This window comes from Argopecten irradians, chromosome 14 (assembly GCF_041381155.1).
Source record: "Argopecten irradians isolate NY chromosome 14, Ai_NY, whole genome shotgun sequence".
Lineage (NCBI taxonomy): Eukaryota > Metazoa > Mollusca > Bivalvia > Pectinida > Pectinidae > Argopecten > Argopecten irradians.
Window position 1 is genome coordinate 22472287 of NC_091147.1, and position 18103 is coordinate 22490389.

The 18103-nt window shown below is 35.9% G+C and overlaps 1 protein-coding gene across 1 annotated transcript; it reads left to right on the forward strand.

Moving 5' to 3' along the window:
* Nucleotides 1–14673: 14673 nt before the first annotated feature.
* LOC138308137 (uncharacterized) lies at nucleotides 14674–16188 on the forward strand. The gene is made up of 3 exons (XM_069249079.1): nucleotides 14674–15058; nucleotides 15323–15468; nucleotides 15713–16188. Exons 1-3 carry the CDS (start codon nucleotides 14844–14846, stop codon nucleotides 15937–15939), a joined length of 588 nt encoding a protein of 195 aa, XP_069105180.1. The 5' UTR covers nucleotides 14674–14843; the 3' UTR covers nucleotides 15940–16188.
* Nucleotides 16189–18103: the final 1915 nt, after the last annotated feature.

The following is an 18103-nucleotide window of genomic DNA, read 5'->3' on the forward strand; positions in this document are numbered from 1 at the left end:
TGTTTTATTCAGATAACTCCAAATTAGGTACTTATAAGGACATGAAATTTCCTTGATGATTTATATTTACAATGAACAATCAATGATAATAATGAGTTGTGGCGCATGGATTTCTTATACAATAAATTCAGGTTGGCCCAAAGATTGTGCCTTGCATATTTAAAAATTCTTCCGCGCGAAAACGCTCGATATTTATAAATGTTACAAAGATCCTAACCATTAGAAAATGAGTGTAACATATGAAGATTGTAATTATCTATATATATCAACTACCACATTAATAAGTAAACAGTAATGAATAGTCAAGCAAAAGACCCTATTATTCTCTAAATTATTATTTCTTGCAAAGGCTAATTAAATCCCATAAAAGCATTTTATATTAGCGTTTCATCGCTTGGTGCTGTTGGGAAGCCGACAAGGCGTTAGTTAGCTTTCCTAACTTAGATTTGACGGTTCTTTGCCTGTTTTGGTCATTTCGAGCATGCCTTGAAGAAATCGAATGCCAAAATAAAATTGAACACAAGTTTACAGAGAATAGTGTTGCAAGGAACCCACGTTACATTCCGTCAATTACATTTTCCTTAGTTATGGCCAGTTATTATAACTATAGTTTTTGCACTACCAAATTAATTAAGTTTTATAATAACTCTGTTGGTCCCCAATTACATTCCAAATCTGTATTTCTCTAATAAGCTACCATTTGTTTTGAAAGTTTTGATTAAATCCGTTGAAGTTTTCCAAAGTAATGTTGTGGCAAAACAGAAAAACTTTTTGAAACCATCATTTTTTAGAGTAACTGTGGCACTCGTTGTAGTTAGAACCTTTTAGACTCCCAACAGGTTCAATCCCAAATCTGTATTTGTAATAGATGTTTAACATTCTTCCGAGAGTAGTCATCAAAACTCCCTCAAATCCGATTACACAATGCTAACATCACTCGTTAATAAATCCAACTTTGGACAGACAGACGGGAACAAACCCGATAGACCCTCCGGTTTCATCGGCAGGGACTAATAACGAAAACAGTAGGTTTTTGTTTCTTACGACTTTATTTTTGTTATTGGCTATTCTACTCCTGATATAAGGCATTGGAAATAAGCCAGAGGAACACTTTTTGTTTGTTTGATTAATTAACGTCCTATTAACAGCTATGGTCATGTAAGGACGGGCCCTCCCATGTATGCGGTGTGTTGTGTGTATGTTGTGCGAGGTGCGTGTTTCGGGAGACTGCGGTATATTCCATGTTGTGTCTTCTTGTATAGTGGAACTTTTGCCCTTTTTATAGTGCTATAAATCACTGGAGCATGCCGCCGAAGACAACCAAGCAACACACCCCACCCCGGTCACATTTAAACCGACCAAAGGGCGAACCAGTCCGTCCCACTCATCTTTTTGCTGAGCGCTAAAGCATTGGAGCAGTAAACTATCCGTCACTTTTATGTGACTTTGGTGTGTCTCGGCCAGGGGACAGACCCCGCCCCCAGAGCCTTTCCTCACAGGGGCGGATAACGCTCATTACCTAAGGCCATATTAATTTGGAAGGCGGTGCCAAGGGAGGCATTATTAGGAAGGATAAAGTCAGATTAAGGAAGAATAGAAAAGATAAGGAGTCCTAAATGTTGGTAGGGGGACCGGGGTGCGCCGTTTGTACGATCATTGGGGGCTAGCAGGTGTGGCAATGAGGGTGGATTAGCCCGTAAATCTGGCTGGGACACTGTGTTACATGAATAGGTGTGTTGAATTGGGGTATATAGGGAGTGTCTTGGGGTTATTATTATTAAAACGGTTGACCCACCTCAAACGTTCGGCATCAGAGTGACAATTATTAATTCATCAAACACCCTGGTTTTTAAGGAATTAGAAACAAATATTCTGAAAATAGACCTGCACAACCAGAGGTTGTATGGATATGGTTTATTTATTTCAAAAGAGTGGGAATTTTTTCAAATAGAAACATACTTAAGCCGAGCGTCTTTTTCTTTTGTAACACTTTTTAAAATATAAATAATTGTGTGATTTTCCATATCTCAAAAGAGTAGTATAACCACTATTTATATAACGTGTGAAGAACACCTTCGCACATCTGGGCATACTCTTATGTACATATTAACAATGAAGTGATCAAGTGAAATCGATCAGACTGAAGCATAAATGTATTAACTGGTATATAGGCCTTCTCTGTATCAAATTTGAAAATAATTAAGAACGACAATTTTGTTAAATAAAATATCATAAAACTTATGTGACATCAAACGCTTTCCTCTTTTTAGTGTTCCTGGCACGTTTCTGCGCGAATAATATGTCTTAGATTGATTTTTTTTGGCTTACCGATATAATATTACTTTTATTCGAAAAAATACATTTATGCCTATTTGATTTCATTTTCCCTGTATTTTCATGCCTAATGCATCTGCTAAATGTGTAGAAGTTTACGTGGTGATTATGTTGTTGTCCTTCCTGTGCTACGAGACGTGTTTCTCAAAGGTTTTGCTGATTATTGGTAGTCAACAGCACAATCTGATTAAAATACAGATCCTTATAACCACTAACTCCGTTCAATATAGGATCTGACAGTATCCCATATGGGGTCACGTTCGGATGACCTTTTACCACGTGTACTCCAAATCAAATACATTTTCTACACATTTCTACGTCAATTGATGACGGTATTTCGTCCCAGTAAGCATATACATTTAACATTGTTATGCACTTTAGGCGAGATGACTACGTGCACGAAAATTATTCGGACAGTTTTTTCAAACTAGTTCGTCCCCCAGTCAAGATTCTGGCAGTGCCAATTTTGATTGGTCATTTCCAAAGGTCATCCTGACGACGACTCCTAATGGGATGTTGTCAGATCCTCATATCAAACGTAGTGATAATAATGATCTGTATTTTAATCAGATTGTCAACAGCACAGATGTTTCCACTGACGATATTCTCAGTTTTATGTACAACATCGTTTTTATCAATGAAAGGTTGATATACCATCTGATTAAACTACCGATTCTTATAACCACTCCGTTCGAAAAAGGCGACTAAATTTAGGATCTTATCTTTTCTATTCTTCCTAACTGACTTTATCCTTCCTAATGCCCCTCCCTTGGCACCGCCTCACTTTTGGCCCTGAGTTGAGGCGTTCGCCCCTGTGAGGAAGGCTCTGGGTTCTGTCCCCTGGCCGAGACACACCAAAGTCTGTAAAAGTGGTAGTTTCTGCTCCTGCTTAGCGCTCAGCAAAAAGGGAGTGGGACGACTGGTTCGCCCGTTGTCAGTATAATGTGACCGGGTGGGGTGTGTTGCTTGGTGTCTTCGGCGGCATGCTTCAGTGATATAGCACTATAAAAAGGGCAAAAGTTCCACTATACAAGAAGACACAACATGAATATACCACAGTCTCCCGAAACACGCACCTCGCACAACATACACGCAACACACCGCATACATGGGAGGCCGTCCTTACATGACCATAGCTGTTAATGGGACGTTAATTAATCAAACAAACAAAACAAATGTCTGACAATATCCCATATGGGGTCACGTTCGGATGACCTTTTACCACGTGTACTCCAGATCAAATACATTTTCTACACATTTCTACGTCAATTGATAACGCTATTTCGTCCCAGTAAGCATATACATTTAGCATTGTTATGCACTTTGGGCGAGATGACTACGTGCACGAAAATAATTCGGACAGCTTTTTCAAACTAGTTCGTCCCCAGTCAAGATTCTGGCAGTGCCAATTTGATTGGCCATTTCCAAAGGTCATCCTGACGTGACCCCCTAATAGGATGTTGTCAGATCCTCATATCAAACGTAGTAATGATAAGGGTTTTTGCAAATTCTACACTTTTAAGTAAAGATATTTTCTTCTATGCAATGGTATTTTTACACATCCAGTGTCTCTTTCCTGTGACATTTTTTATGGGGCCGCGGTGTCTGAGTGGTTAAGATGTCTAGACATATTACCAAAAGCCCTCCACCGCTGGGTCGCGAGTTCGAATCCCAAGTGGGGCAGTTGCCAGTATATCCTGTGATATTTACATCACTAGCACGGCCGGTCACCTTCATCAGACACTTTTTGTTGATTATATAATGTATGTAGATCACTTTCATTACAATTTGCAATCTGATTAAAATGCAATCCTTATAACCACTCCGTTCAATAAAGGATCTGACAATATCCCATATGGGGTCCACGTTCGGATGACCTGTTACCATGGAGGCACTCCAGACTCAAATACTATTTTTTACACATTTTACGTCAATTGATAAGCTATTTTCGTCCAGTAAGCAATAATTAGCATTGTTATGCACCTTTGGGCGAGATAGAACTACGTGCACACGATAATATTTCGACAGCTTTTTTTGGCCACTCCACTTTTCAGTTGGGGGTTGGGCTTATTGACAATATCGCCTTTTTTGTCGATGGTCATGTCAGTTCCTTTCCCGTTTTTGGTTTTCCTCCGGTCCTTCCGTCGGTCATTTCCGGTTCCGGTGGGGGTTTCCAGTGTCACGTTTTACATAATCCATTGCGTGTTTTTCGCTTCTTTGCTCAGCTTAAAGGGGAAAGGCACTTGAAAGGGGATTCTTTCTCCCACATATTTTTCCCATTTGTTTAGGGTTCCCCTAGGGTGGGGCCCCTTAGTTGTGGGCCAATATTGCATCATTTTTTGGGACCAATTTCAGGTTTTTAACAACCCCAAAGATTTGGGCCCCCATGGGGCAGGATATTCTTTGGGATTTTGGTACTTATAAGTTTGTTATACGATTAAAGTTCTCAGAAAGTTACTGATAAAGTATCTGTATGATATTTCTTATGTAGGGTCCCCTTGGGCAACCAGTTATGCATTTTGACATTTTGGAGACATAGTCGGTTATTACAACGATGGTCCGCATTGGGCCAATCAATAGGTTGTTGATACGGGAAGTTTATTGCCCTATTTTTGGGGGAGTTTCAATCGGGTCTTAGTTTACAAATTACATGATGTAGGGCCGCCAATGGGGGCAAGTTGTGCCAGCTTGTGAACTTTTTGGATACTTCAAAGTTAACAGATGGCTGTTATCTGGCATATTGGATTTTCAGACGTTATAGTTTTTATCGCTATGTCTCAGAACAGGAATGAAAGGGATCTTTGTCAATATTTTTCTTATTGTTAGTCTTCCCCTATTGCGGCCCCATAGTTGTTGAATATTTGCTTTTTTGGGGGACCAAAATTGACGGGTTTTACATAGGATGGCCGACCAGGGGGGCATCCCAATTTATTGGAAATTTTATATTCGTTAATAGTTTGTTTGCGATATTTATCAGTAAGTATCGAATAGGGATAAAGGATAAGTACATATTGTTGGTTCCCCTAGGGCCTTAGTTCTCAATATTAGCATTTTGGGGGACCAATTATGTTAACAAGGTGGCTCCCTAGGCTGCCCTCTTAGATTGTAATACATAAGTGCGTTATTGCTATTTCTTGAAAGGACTGAATCGATCGGGGGCAAATTTCAAAATTAGGTTCCCCAGGGCCCAAGTTGGGCAATAATGCGTTTTTTTGATCGATCGGTCAACAAAATGGCCACCAGGCAGCCATTCTTGGATTTTGATAGTTAAAGATTAATATCGCTATTTCTCACAAAGTACTGAAGGGGATCTTTTCTCATATTTCATATGTAGGTTTTCCTAGGGCTCTTGTGTGCATAATGCGTTTTTGGATCGATCGGTCAACAAAATGGCCGCCAGGCTGCCATCTTGGAATTTGATAGTTAAAGTTTGTTATCGCTATTTCTCACAAAGTACTGAAGGGATCTTTCTCATATTTCATATGTAGGTTTCCCTAGGGCTCTTGTTGTGCATAATGCGTTTTTGGATCGATCGGTCAACAAAATGGCCGCCAGGCTGCCATCTTGGAATTTGATAGTTAAAGTTTGTTATCACTATTTCTCAGAAAGTATTGAATGAATCTGTCTCAAATTTCATATATAGGTTCCTCTATGGCCCTAGTTGTGCATATTTCGATTTGGGACCGATCGATTTACAAGATGGCCGCCAAGGAGCCATCTTGGATTTTGATAGTTGAAGTTTGTTACTGCTATTTCTCAGAAAGTACTGAAGCGATCTGTCTCAAATTTTATATGTAGTATGTTTGCAAAAGTTTGAAAAGCAGAGAAAAGATCCCTCTTTCCATTGTCAGACATAGATCATTCTTTGGTGGGCGCCAAGATCCCTCTGGGATCTCTTGTTAAACTAGTTCGTCCCCAGTCAAGATTCTGGCAGTGCCAATTTGATTGGCATCCTGACGTGACCCCTAATGGGATGTTGTCAGATCCTCATATCAAACGTAGTGATAATAAGGATCTGTATTTTAATCAGATTGTACAATTTGATAACCCAAAAGCAGTTCGGTAATGTGAAACAAATAAAACTACATCTTTATTACTGAAGTGAATCTTGTACCTCTCCTGTGCTATGTTTACTAATCTCTTATTTTGATATTTATGAACATACAATAGACAAATGATCAATAATAGTTTTTATTTCATAACCTGTCGACTCACCACGATCTGGCTCAGTTATGAAAACGTGATTATGTTAACTACCATTTAATGAAAACATTATTAAAATCAAGTGATTAAACTATATTCGTAATGTCTAGTTTAGTTTATCTGTGTGTGCAGGTGAGTTTACATCCTGAGGAACCGTGGTGGTCGAGTGATTAAAATCTTCCGACATAAAACCACTTATCTCGTGTGGGGCAGCGCGGTTTATAGTTACTAACCACTGTTTTTTCTCCGGGTACTTTCCTGTAACTCCAAAATAAGACATGTCCCTAATGATACTGGCTGCAAATAGGATATTACATCAATCAAACCAAAGTCAGTTAAGATCCTGATATATATATATCAACTGTTTGTATGACGTAAATAATACAATGATCCTCGGCAGACGTTGACGCCAGGATTATTTATCTTATCCTCATTTTAAACACTCCGACATAAGTCGCTATGAATTATGTCTTCAGAGTGTCAGAAAATTCCAAAAGGACCACCCGCACAGATTATATAAGCAGGGTCTAGACAAAACATGACATTTACTTCTCTGATCCTTAGGATATTTAGCGACGTAGGGAATGCCTCTATGAAGTAAGCTTTTATATATATTATTTATATATTTACCCTGCGGTATATGGCGTTAAAATGGTTTTAGTCTACCATTTTATAGACTTTGGTATGTCTCGGCCAGGGGACAGAACCCAGAGCCTTCCTCACAGAGGGGAACGCTCAACTCAAGGCCAAACGTGAGGCGGTGCCAAGAGAGGCATTAGGAAAGATAAAGTCAGTTAGGAAGAAGAGAAAGGATAATATCCTAAATTAAGTCGCCTTTTACGATCATCAAATAGGGGCAGCAGGTACAATTCTAACGCCCTACCTGCAGGCCAAAAGTCATATAATACTGAATACAATAGAGTCACATAATACAAATATTATTGTCACATAATACTGAATAATAAAGAAGACAAAACCAAATGTACAGAAGCCGCCACATAACCTACAGGAATCCACACACATAACATATTACTTACAGGGGAGGTCTTAGCTGGCTGTTATAATAGGACATTAAGCTTCATTACAATCAACCATTGTTTGTTTGTTTGTTTGATTTATTAACGTCCTATTAACAGCTATGGTCATGTAAGGACGGCCCCCCATGCATGCGGTGTGCTGCGTGTATGTTGTGCGAGGTGAGTGTACTGGGAGACTGCGGTATGTTCGTGTTGTGTCTTCTTGTATAGTGGAACTGTTGCCCTTTTTATAGTGCTATATCACTGAAGCATGCCGCCGAAGACACCAAGCAACACACCCCACCCGGTCACATTATACTGACAACGGGCGAACCAGTCGTCCCACTCCCTGTATGCTGAACGCTAAGCAGGAGCAGAAACTATAAACTTATTTAGATTTATATTACAACCAACCAACACAAAATCAAGCAATTAACATTTAAATTACAATCAACCAATTAAGATTTATATTACAACCACCGATACAACATCAACCAATTAACATTTATATTACAAGCAACCAAAACAAAATCAACAAATTAAGATTTATATTACAACCAACCATCACAAAATCAACTAATTAACATTTAAATTACAACCAAGCAACACAAAATCAACCAATTAAGATTTATATTACAACCACCAATACAAAATCAACTATTTAAGATTGATATTACAACCAACAATCACAAAATCAACCAATTAAAATTTATATTACAACCAACCATCACAAAATCAACCAATTAAGATTTATATTACAACCAACCATCACAAAAACAACTAACTGAGATTTATATTACAACCAACCAACACAAAATCAACCAATTAAGATTTATATTACAACCAACCAAACACACAAAAATAGATTTATATTAAAACCAAACAACCAACCAAAATTGACTAATTAAGATTGATAATACAGGACAATGAGACTAGAAGTACGATAATATAGATTTGTGCCACAAAGAGTTCCATCATATTTCCTTATGAAAATCTTTCAAAAAATCGTTTATATGATTATACCATTATTTGGTTTCCTGTGCCTTCAGGATATGGTTTCCTTTTATAGAATTTAATTTTAGAAGAGCGGAGTTTCCCTTATATCTCCCTATCACCTGTTCCAACCTTTTCTCTGCAATTGTGAACAAATATTTATTGATAGCGATAGGCGCCGATAAGTTTTGTTTACTCAGGTTAATGTGGGTTTTTTTCAGAAATGTGTTTTACCAATGTCCGTAAAGAAGGTATTTTAGGATTATGGATCTGTATTGATCAATTTCAGAATGATTCATTGCCATGGCTACGAAAGAAAATAGAGTAAACTTCCTTAGAGCGTTTTACTTAAACAATCCAAAGACGAAAATGGATGCGTTCAATCATTATCTAATCCCAAGGAGTGATAACGACAATGGAAAATGTCTAGGAAAGAGACGCTATGAATTATGTATTTTCAAATAGTGTTCAGTGTTATGTTAGCTCAACTAGTTCATGAAGGTATAACACCAATCAATCGTAACATCATCCGCAGCTATACAAAATTACTCTGATATTCATTCGCCGATATATTGCAGGAAACAGAATGAGAAGTGTGCCGAATTTTTCCGAGGTTCTTGGAAATATAAATTAACGCTGTGCGATAGGAAGACTATGATGCATTAAAAATGGAGTTATAGCTTGACAGATTCCAAATGTTAGTTGGAATGTGTTTGTTTTTCTCTTGTGTAAGCAAACATCTAAGACCAGAGTGCATTTTGACATTTTCCATTAATAGCATAATGCCATGATGTTGTGCCTGACAGGACCCGAATACAAAGCCGGGGTGTGATGAGGAATCTGGAGAATACATTTTTTGCAATGGATGAAAACATTTTCTGTTTAAATGTATCCTTGCCTAAAAATCAATTACAATTTTGCCTATAATGTTTCGCAATGCAGAATAGAACACAAACATTAATTTGATCAGCATAGAACGAAATCTTATATTCTTATATATCAATCTCCATTAATGTAGGAATTAGAATTCTTTGACCTATTTGGCGAACATTTCGAAAATTGTGTCTGTCTTAGCTTTGAGTGGAACAAAATTTAAACCGTTTTCGCTTTAATTATTTTTTCTTTAAATCATACACGGCGACATGATAAGCCATAGCGACGATAAGAAACACTTTAACAGTCAACGAATGTTGATTTATCTGCAATCAGTTTAATATCTATCAATGAGATTGGGCGAACCCTTTCACACAGTCTTAAAGGTGATAAAAACCCTAAACCCTAATACAGCCCAAATTGTTCGCGCAAATTAGTCGCTTAGTCATATTAAAACATGTATTATTAATGGCATTATATATAAATACATCCCGTTTTTCATATCTGAATTGTCGAATGTTTAAATATGGCGCATAATTTTTCATCAAGTCGGATCATTAACTGAAAGTATCACGTACGCAGTAAGTTACCTTTGTATGTTGAGAAGTAACTACAGGTCTGCACCGCGATAGCTCGTCAAAATCGAGCTGTCAATTGCTGAGCTACAAGCAGAACGAGAAAACGTTAAACAAATACATGGCTCCAGTGCCCCTGCGGAGTTGTGAATTTTGCAACCAAACCCAGATCAGATGATGGGAAGAAAAACCAGTATGTATTTTGTTTCATGAAATGGATTTAGAAAAATAAAGATATAGGGAATGGTCTCGCTCAAAATTGAAAAACGAGAATGGTAATCTTTTTCCGTCCTCACACACAAGTCAACTTTGACATGGTACCAGCTTTCGTTCCCTGTGAGCGTTTTTCGTCAAGGATCCGTGGTTAATTATGCGCGTTCAATTGGGTAATGAGCCGAAGAAACTTTGTCTGAAACCTGGAGCGATCCCTAATATATTTGATTACACACCGCCCAATTCCGTCTAGGAATACTACACTACAAGAAAATCGTCCAGATTTTGAGACCCCCAGACGAAAGTGAAGTAGGAGTGTTTTACATGAAACGAATAACAGAAATGAGAAACCAGCAGCTAATTTCAAAAACACAATTTAATTATTATATACAATATTATACAGAGATTGGTTTACAATATCTAGAGTAATTGTGGTGGTACAGAGTAATACGATGATTTAAAAAGTGTTAATTATCTGTATGCGAATGTCCTAGTATAATCCTTGATCCTTCCAGGTTTCAAATTAACAATAATCACAAATCCACAAGAAAATTGAATGTCCACCGATGAATTGTAAAGTTCCAGGCAATATGAATAAATCCACACAAAGTGTTGTAATAATCCACAGATAAAGTCACAATAGCTCTCCCAATAGAATCTTATATGGCGCTGTACAATTCTTGATATGTCTTATTACAGGTCTCATTACAGTTCTGATTAGCTTTGGACAGTTGGAGTATATATAGCTAAACCCTAATTCAAGAATATTGGAGAACCTTCTACTTCTAGAAATATCTAACTAAAAACAGTAAACAAATAAACACACAGAACTTTCTGGAAATAGATCATTCTAGATCTCTACTTATAATCAACATGTTTACACAAACATATTTGTTTATACATGATAATATTCTAGAAAGTTCTATAACCTGGATTAATGATATGACCTTTATAGGATGTATTGATAATAAAGCTATAGGAGTTATCTCCCTTACCTCATAACTACATGTATTTAGTGTCATACATAACAGGAGCAATGTTGTTATTAAGCGACGAAGACTGGAGGTAATTAGATAGATCTACTGTTCAGTTGGCCTAACGTTATGTAGGCCTATATAATAGCTCATTACATGTCATATGATACAGTAGTCAGTAGTAGTCGTGTAATAAATAGTAAATTATAGAAACATAACTAAACAAATCAAATTTATATGAAAAAGCATTAAAAAATTATAAGATGGACTCGATAATAATCTTGTATTAACTTGTACATACTAGCCTACTGCAGTACATTGTACAGTGTATGACCTGGGGGATGGGGTGTACATGATGTACATCATATTTATATCATAATGTTGTGGGGTCGCAGCGGCTGAGTGGTTAAGATGTCTCTACATATTACCATAAGTCCACACACCCCTCCACCTCCGGGTCTCTAGTTTAATTTGAATCCCATGTGGGGCAGTTGTCAGGTATTGATATTCCTCCACCAACAAACTTTGGCACGGCCGGACATCACCCTGACATTTAATAAGACGTTAAAAAAATAAAACCCAAAACCCTAATATAATGTGGCATGTTAAAAAACTAAAAAAAAAACTTGTTTCTTTATCTTTTGAACGGCATAAACATGGCGGAAGATATTCTACCTACATCTGCTGAGAGTACATCTACGTCATCTAGATTTCCTGTCTATAGAGCTGACCAGTGCCACATGGATACACAGACTGAGCCCGATAGAGTGGACAAATGTGTTGGTCCGGACATACCAATGCAGTATTTTTCAACTGGTTGTCAAACTACTTATAGCTTGGTTGTAAGTACATATTTAATGAACAAATTTATAATTAATTAATAATGTACAATGAGCAAACTATGTACATTTAGCACGAAAAAAAACCAAATTTGGTTTTCAGTTAGTGAGCACTTAGTCCGCTAAACCTGCCTATATTATTAGGCTTTTTTAAATTATATTTTTTTGCCTAATATACATATTAGGCCAAAACATTTTTTTTTAAAGCCTAATAATATAGGCAGGTTTAGTGGACTAGTGAGCACGAACTCCAAAGTTTTTTTTTTTAATTCTTTATTTTTCATAACTAACTCCAAAGGTAATGTGAGCATTGTTAAGAGTAATATTTAGATTTTAATTTGATATCTTGTGATAAGTCTGTATATATACCAACAACAAAACATTTTAATACTACTAAATTCTATAGAATTGTGTTCATGTCTGTAGTCTCTATGTACCATGCTAATATTCCAGGGTGTAGTTTTATATTACTGTGCACATTTATTGCGACAAGAAATACCGGTAGGTAAATCAGAAGCTTATGATCTGGCATTTTCAACAAGCTCATTATACTAATAATTTAAAGAAATCCTGTAAAGTGAAGTCATTTGGAGTACAAGTACAGTGTGCCACTAAGGATTCCAGTACCCAGTGTCATAAGCCCAGAGTTAATATATCTAATCCTGATATTGATGATCATGAAAATATTGAGGATGACATTTTTGAAAAAGATGACGCTTATGATTCAGATCAGGACCCTGACTGGATTCCCAGTAGAGATGGAGAGGAGGATGAAGATGCTGTTCCTGCGGATAAAACAACAATGGACAACAAAGATACTGACCCAGACAAAGCTTTAAAATATATAGTATTTGAACAATCGTTGTTTGAACTTTTAGACCTGTGCCCAACTTGTAACAGAAGGGATTTAAACCATGTGAAGACTTTCATAGGATCGTGTGTCAGTATTTTCAGCACCTGTACGTGTGGCTTCAGTCGGCAGTGGACAAGTCAACCGTTTTCGCAGTCAATGCCTTGGGGTAATATTATAATGGCTGGTGCCATTTTCTTCAATGGGAGCAGTCCTGTGAAAACCATAAATTTCCTGAAAAATGCTAGGAGTTTAACAACTTACAACAAACTACAAACGGCTTATATTGTGCCGTCAACGTTGTCCTGCTGGCAGTTTTCAACAATCTGTATATCTTTCAAATGTCCAAAGAAATGGCGGTAAACTTAAACTTGCAGGGGATGCCAGATGCTCGTCCCCAGGCCATATAGCTAAATATGGAACATACACTCTAATGGATATCCAGACCTCGAAAGTTGTTGATATACAACTTATTCAGGTAATAAAATCATAAGATGATCTATTAATATAAAGATATTGTTATTTCAATTATAGCTTATGTGTAATGATAAATGACATATTGAAAGTGTGTTTTGAAAACTGCTTATTTCCTTGGTCCTTCTGTACCCGGTAATTACATTGGTTTACAATGTATTTTGTGAAAAATGTAGTATGTATTTGTAACAATTACCGGTAAAATATTTCTTATACTGTTTTAACCCTATTGAAATTTACTCAACTTGTAATTGCATTATTCAAAACTCAATAGCCACATGTAATGATAAATATCATCTGTGATGTGTAAACTATAAATCACTATTATTTGTTACAGTGTAATGAAGTCAAAAACACTTACAATATGGAGTTGGAAGGGCTGAAGAGGTGCCTATAGTTCCTTGAGGAGGAAGGAATGAAAGTGTCTGACATTGTAACAGACAGACATTCCCAGGTGAAGAAGTTCCTGAGTTGTGATCATCCAACAATCAACCACTGGTTTGATGTATGGCATGTTGCAAAAGGTATGGTCAGAAGTATAGAAAAAGTACATGGTTAATTGATCAGACATTTTTATTGTCATGTGTTATAAACAGCTATATATGTACAGATATAACTACAAATATAACACATTTACAAGTTTTATATTTAGTCTGTATTTCACTAAATTTGAATGTTTAGATCATTGTGCAAATATTGGGTTATTGGCTAGATTCTCTGACTAAGGGCATTATGAGTCATAAAACTTCAAGAATTAATCTTTTTTTCCTCATCTATAAAAATTTATCTTTGATTTTGTAAATGCAGTCAATCAGTGATAATGTGAATGACTTTGTTCATTAGTGATGTACGGAAACCACTATTAGTAATATATTTATTATATTTTTATTTTTTAGAAGTCTACAAGAAGTTGGAAAGCCTGGGCAAGGCAAAGAAGTATGCATTAGCAGGAAAGTGGGCCAGGTCTGTCAGCAATCATGCATATTGTTGTGCTGCAAGTAGTAAAGGGAATGGGGAGCTTGTTCGCCAGAAGTGGACCAGTATCCTCAACCACATTAGTGATATCCACGAAGGTCACGGTGATATGTTCCCGTCATGCCTTCATGGAGAGATTTCCAGAAATTGGATAAACCCAGGTATGTTGCGGAAATGTGTTATAAATTGATCTATATCAATATAATAAAGTTAAGTGCTAATCAGAATTACTTCAAATTTGTGAAATTACATATTTATTGGTAAGAGATTATTGTCATGGAGAACCATTAACATTAGGATATATATGTTTCATCTAAAATCTTTAATGAGTCATAATTATGCGCCATGCTGAAAACTGAAAAGGTAGCAAAATGTCGGAGAACCTGAAGAAAAAGCACTGACCTGTATGGTTGGTTCAAACTTGAAACCAAGAGGTGGAAGGCTAATTGCAATTGTAATGTTAGAATATTTTACCGGTAATCACTTTGCCACTGCTGCCCCTCATTTACGTACATTGTATAAGCATGATTGATCATTCAATAAGCATGATCCATTATTATCAAACAGGAAGCAAACTGTTCCTTGAGGTGGAAAAGATCATCTGCAACAAGTTGCTGTTGAAGGACATTGCCAAACTGTCACCAGCCGAGCAGACCTCTAGTTTGGAGGCTTTTCACAATATTGTGAATTTCTTTGCCCCAAAAGCTATTCATTATTTCTACAACCAGATGAAAGCAAGGTAAATCAATTAGTCTTTGTCAAATTACCACAAATATTACAAAAAGATATAAATAGATCAATAAAAAGATTAGAAAAATGTAAAGTCAGCACTACAAAAAAATTAAACATTCATTGTTTTCTAATATTAAGCAAAAACAGTACAATTCAATAACATTTACATATGTACAGTTGTTTACTTCCTGTACAAGCCTTAAAAGTTAAAATTTCCTCTTGATTTATATTTACTTGTCAATGAATAATTGCAAATAACTTTCTCCTCCAGAGTCTGCTTGGCAGCATTACATTTTAATGCAAATTCCTCAAGGCCTCAAGCAACCAAAGATGGTGAGAAACAATTTCGGATATCATTTCCGAAAGGAAGGAAGGGAGATGCAGTACCAAAGGAAGTGAAAACCAAACAGAACTTGGGTAAATATACATGTATACATATATTGTAGTATTTAAGCTTTAACGAATACACTAGTCTGGAAATGTGTATTTGTAATGATAGTATATACTTAAGCTTGATCACAGATTTTAATAGCGAGAGGTTTTTGCATGCATGAAGATGTTTGTACTTTGGTACACTGTATTCACGAAAAGCATTAATTAAATAATAATGTGAAAAAAAAAATATATTCAAACTCTTTATTAGATAGATTTTATTTTATAGATTATGTGATAGAGCTGATGGAAGAAGTTGTCATTCAGAGACTGCAATTCACTAGCACCAGACAAGCCAGACAAGTTTGTGCTGAGGAAATGGATGTTCCACCACCTTCCATTGCTAGTCAGTTGAGAGAATCCATGGGACAGTTTAGTCGCAGTGAAGTGATCTACAACCATTGTCGACGTTTCAATACTTCTTCCTATGTTAGGAATGCAGAAAGTATAATCTAGAAATTGTGTAGTCAATCATAGATCTATTCCATTTAGCCAATCAAAGACAGCTATAGTATCAAATATACATGCAAGTGTAGCAATTATCTTTCTTCAAGTTGTACATGTGTATATCTGATGAGGTAAATGATATCTAAAATTCAAAAGTTGCAGTTGAAATACATTTATATGCAGCTAGTAATATGGTTTGTACCATGGAGGATTTAAATCTTGATGATTAAATGTTGATAATATACCATCCATTATGAAGGAGTTGTTTGGAGTAGTATAATTTGTATATCAGGTATATATTATTTCAATTGAATTGATAATTTGAGTCTTATAGTTTCAAGACATGGGTATATTCACTTGCTAATGCCTACCAATGGGTACTGTTCTGTCAGCTATAAGCTATATTTTAAGCTACATTTTCACTTCACTGAAATAATCTTTTTCTGTGTTTAAATTGACTCAATTCTTACAAAATAATCATATATTAAAAAAAACAAAAACAAGATGATCTACTTTTGTGATGAGTTACAAAATAATCATATAGGGTATTTAAAACAAAAAAAAACATGATCACATACTATTGTGATGAGTTACCCAAGTAATTTTTTTTTTAAATTATTCATTAACAATTCAATCTGTTAAAGTATATAAAAATTGTCTGTCTTAAATCAAAATTATATTGAATGTATCTATAACAGTTTGCCTTCAGCTTCTCATAGATATGATTATTGTTGGATTTTTTGTTTGTTTTTGTTGCAAATATCATCTTACGTACTAAGTGAAATATCAACTTACTAATTGAGAATACATAATAATGATGTATCTGTTCTGAAAATTATACAATGTATTCAGATATTAAAACTTTCAAGGCTCTAGTTTGGACATGTCTTTAATTGTTAAAAAAAACAAGAATTTGATATTAGTACTTGTATAATTATGTAATCTGTTTACTTGTAATTGTATTTAGAACTCAAAGCTTGTGATATGTTTTGTATAGAAGTAAGTTATCAAATAGATTTTTTTTAAAGATTAATTTAACCATACAATTCTAAGTCAGTGCATACAGATACTATTGGTTATCATATCCATATATGAATAAAATGTTCAGGTGGAACTGTATATCATAAATGTGTCATGGTTGTATGTGTTGCATACTCAGCAGTGTCAAAATCAACTTTATTGATCTTCAGTTTTCATTTCAATGTACAAGTCCTTTTACACATTTGTGTACTTATGCTACCTGGTCATTTGTCTGATGAAGGTGACCAGGAACACATCATACCAGTCATCGAAACATCCCACATATCAGTTTTTCACTGGTTGTGTAACTGTAACATGAGAGGAAAAATGTAGCGGTCAGACTGGGTTTTGAGCCCGGGACCTCTGAACACTAGCCGAATGCTCTACTGTTGAGTTACCTGCTCACCGATGATCGATTTACCCTACATGCACTTCATGCCACACATAATTCTTCTTAGCAATGCTATAGATTTTAGTTCAAATCCTTGTTCACTTAAATAAGTAGAACATGAAATGTTTGGTCAAAAATACAAAGTTTTTCAAATATGCAGGATCCAGGGGTAAATCTAAAGGACAAAGATAATTTATGGAAATTGGTCATTTTAATAGTTAGACCAAATGCTTTTGTGTCTCTTCTTCTTTGGAGTAATGTCGTCCGTCAATCATGACGATTATCGGCATGTGTCTCTTAAATTAATACAGATAAAAGGACATGTAAAAAAATCTGTTGTTCATCAAATCAATGAGGTCATAGAGTTATTTGAGTTTTTTCATGTGTGCAATGAGACAAAGTGGGAAATACACTCTTGACTGCACAATGAATCTTGACCGAATGGCATATTTTATTCAGTTTATTGACTGAACAATAAAATCATTGAACACAACATCGAATTTGGATGAAATAAACAAGCATGTCCGACACGCAGTATGTTTTACCTTTAACAAGTAAGTGATTTGTGTTCCATTTGTGATTCCTTCAATGGACATAGCATTTTATCTGTCAGTACAAGCTACAATCTCGCATATTTCTCTCTGTAATACTGTATGTTTACATGTATATCCGATTTATTGAATGGCGATACGGTAAAGCAAATTCGTCGAGGAATATTTTAGTTGCGTGTTCTGTTCTCCACATTTACCACCTTGACATGCC

Excerpts from the sequence above, each read along its gene's own strand:
- LOC138308137 (XM_069249079.1), top strand. The coding sequence starts at position 14,844 with ATGATTGATCATTCAATAAGCATGATCCATTATTATCAAACAGGAAGC. Across the intron at positions 15,059-15,322 it reads TACAACCAGATGAAAGCAAG|AGTCTGCTTGGCAGCATTAC; the intron begins GTAAATCAATTA and ends TTTCTCCTCCAG. Across the intron at positions 15,469-15,712 it reads GAAAACCAAACAGAACTTGG|ATTATGTGATAGAGCTGATG; the intron begins GTAAATATACAT and ends TTTATTTTATAG.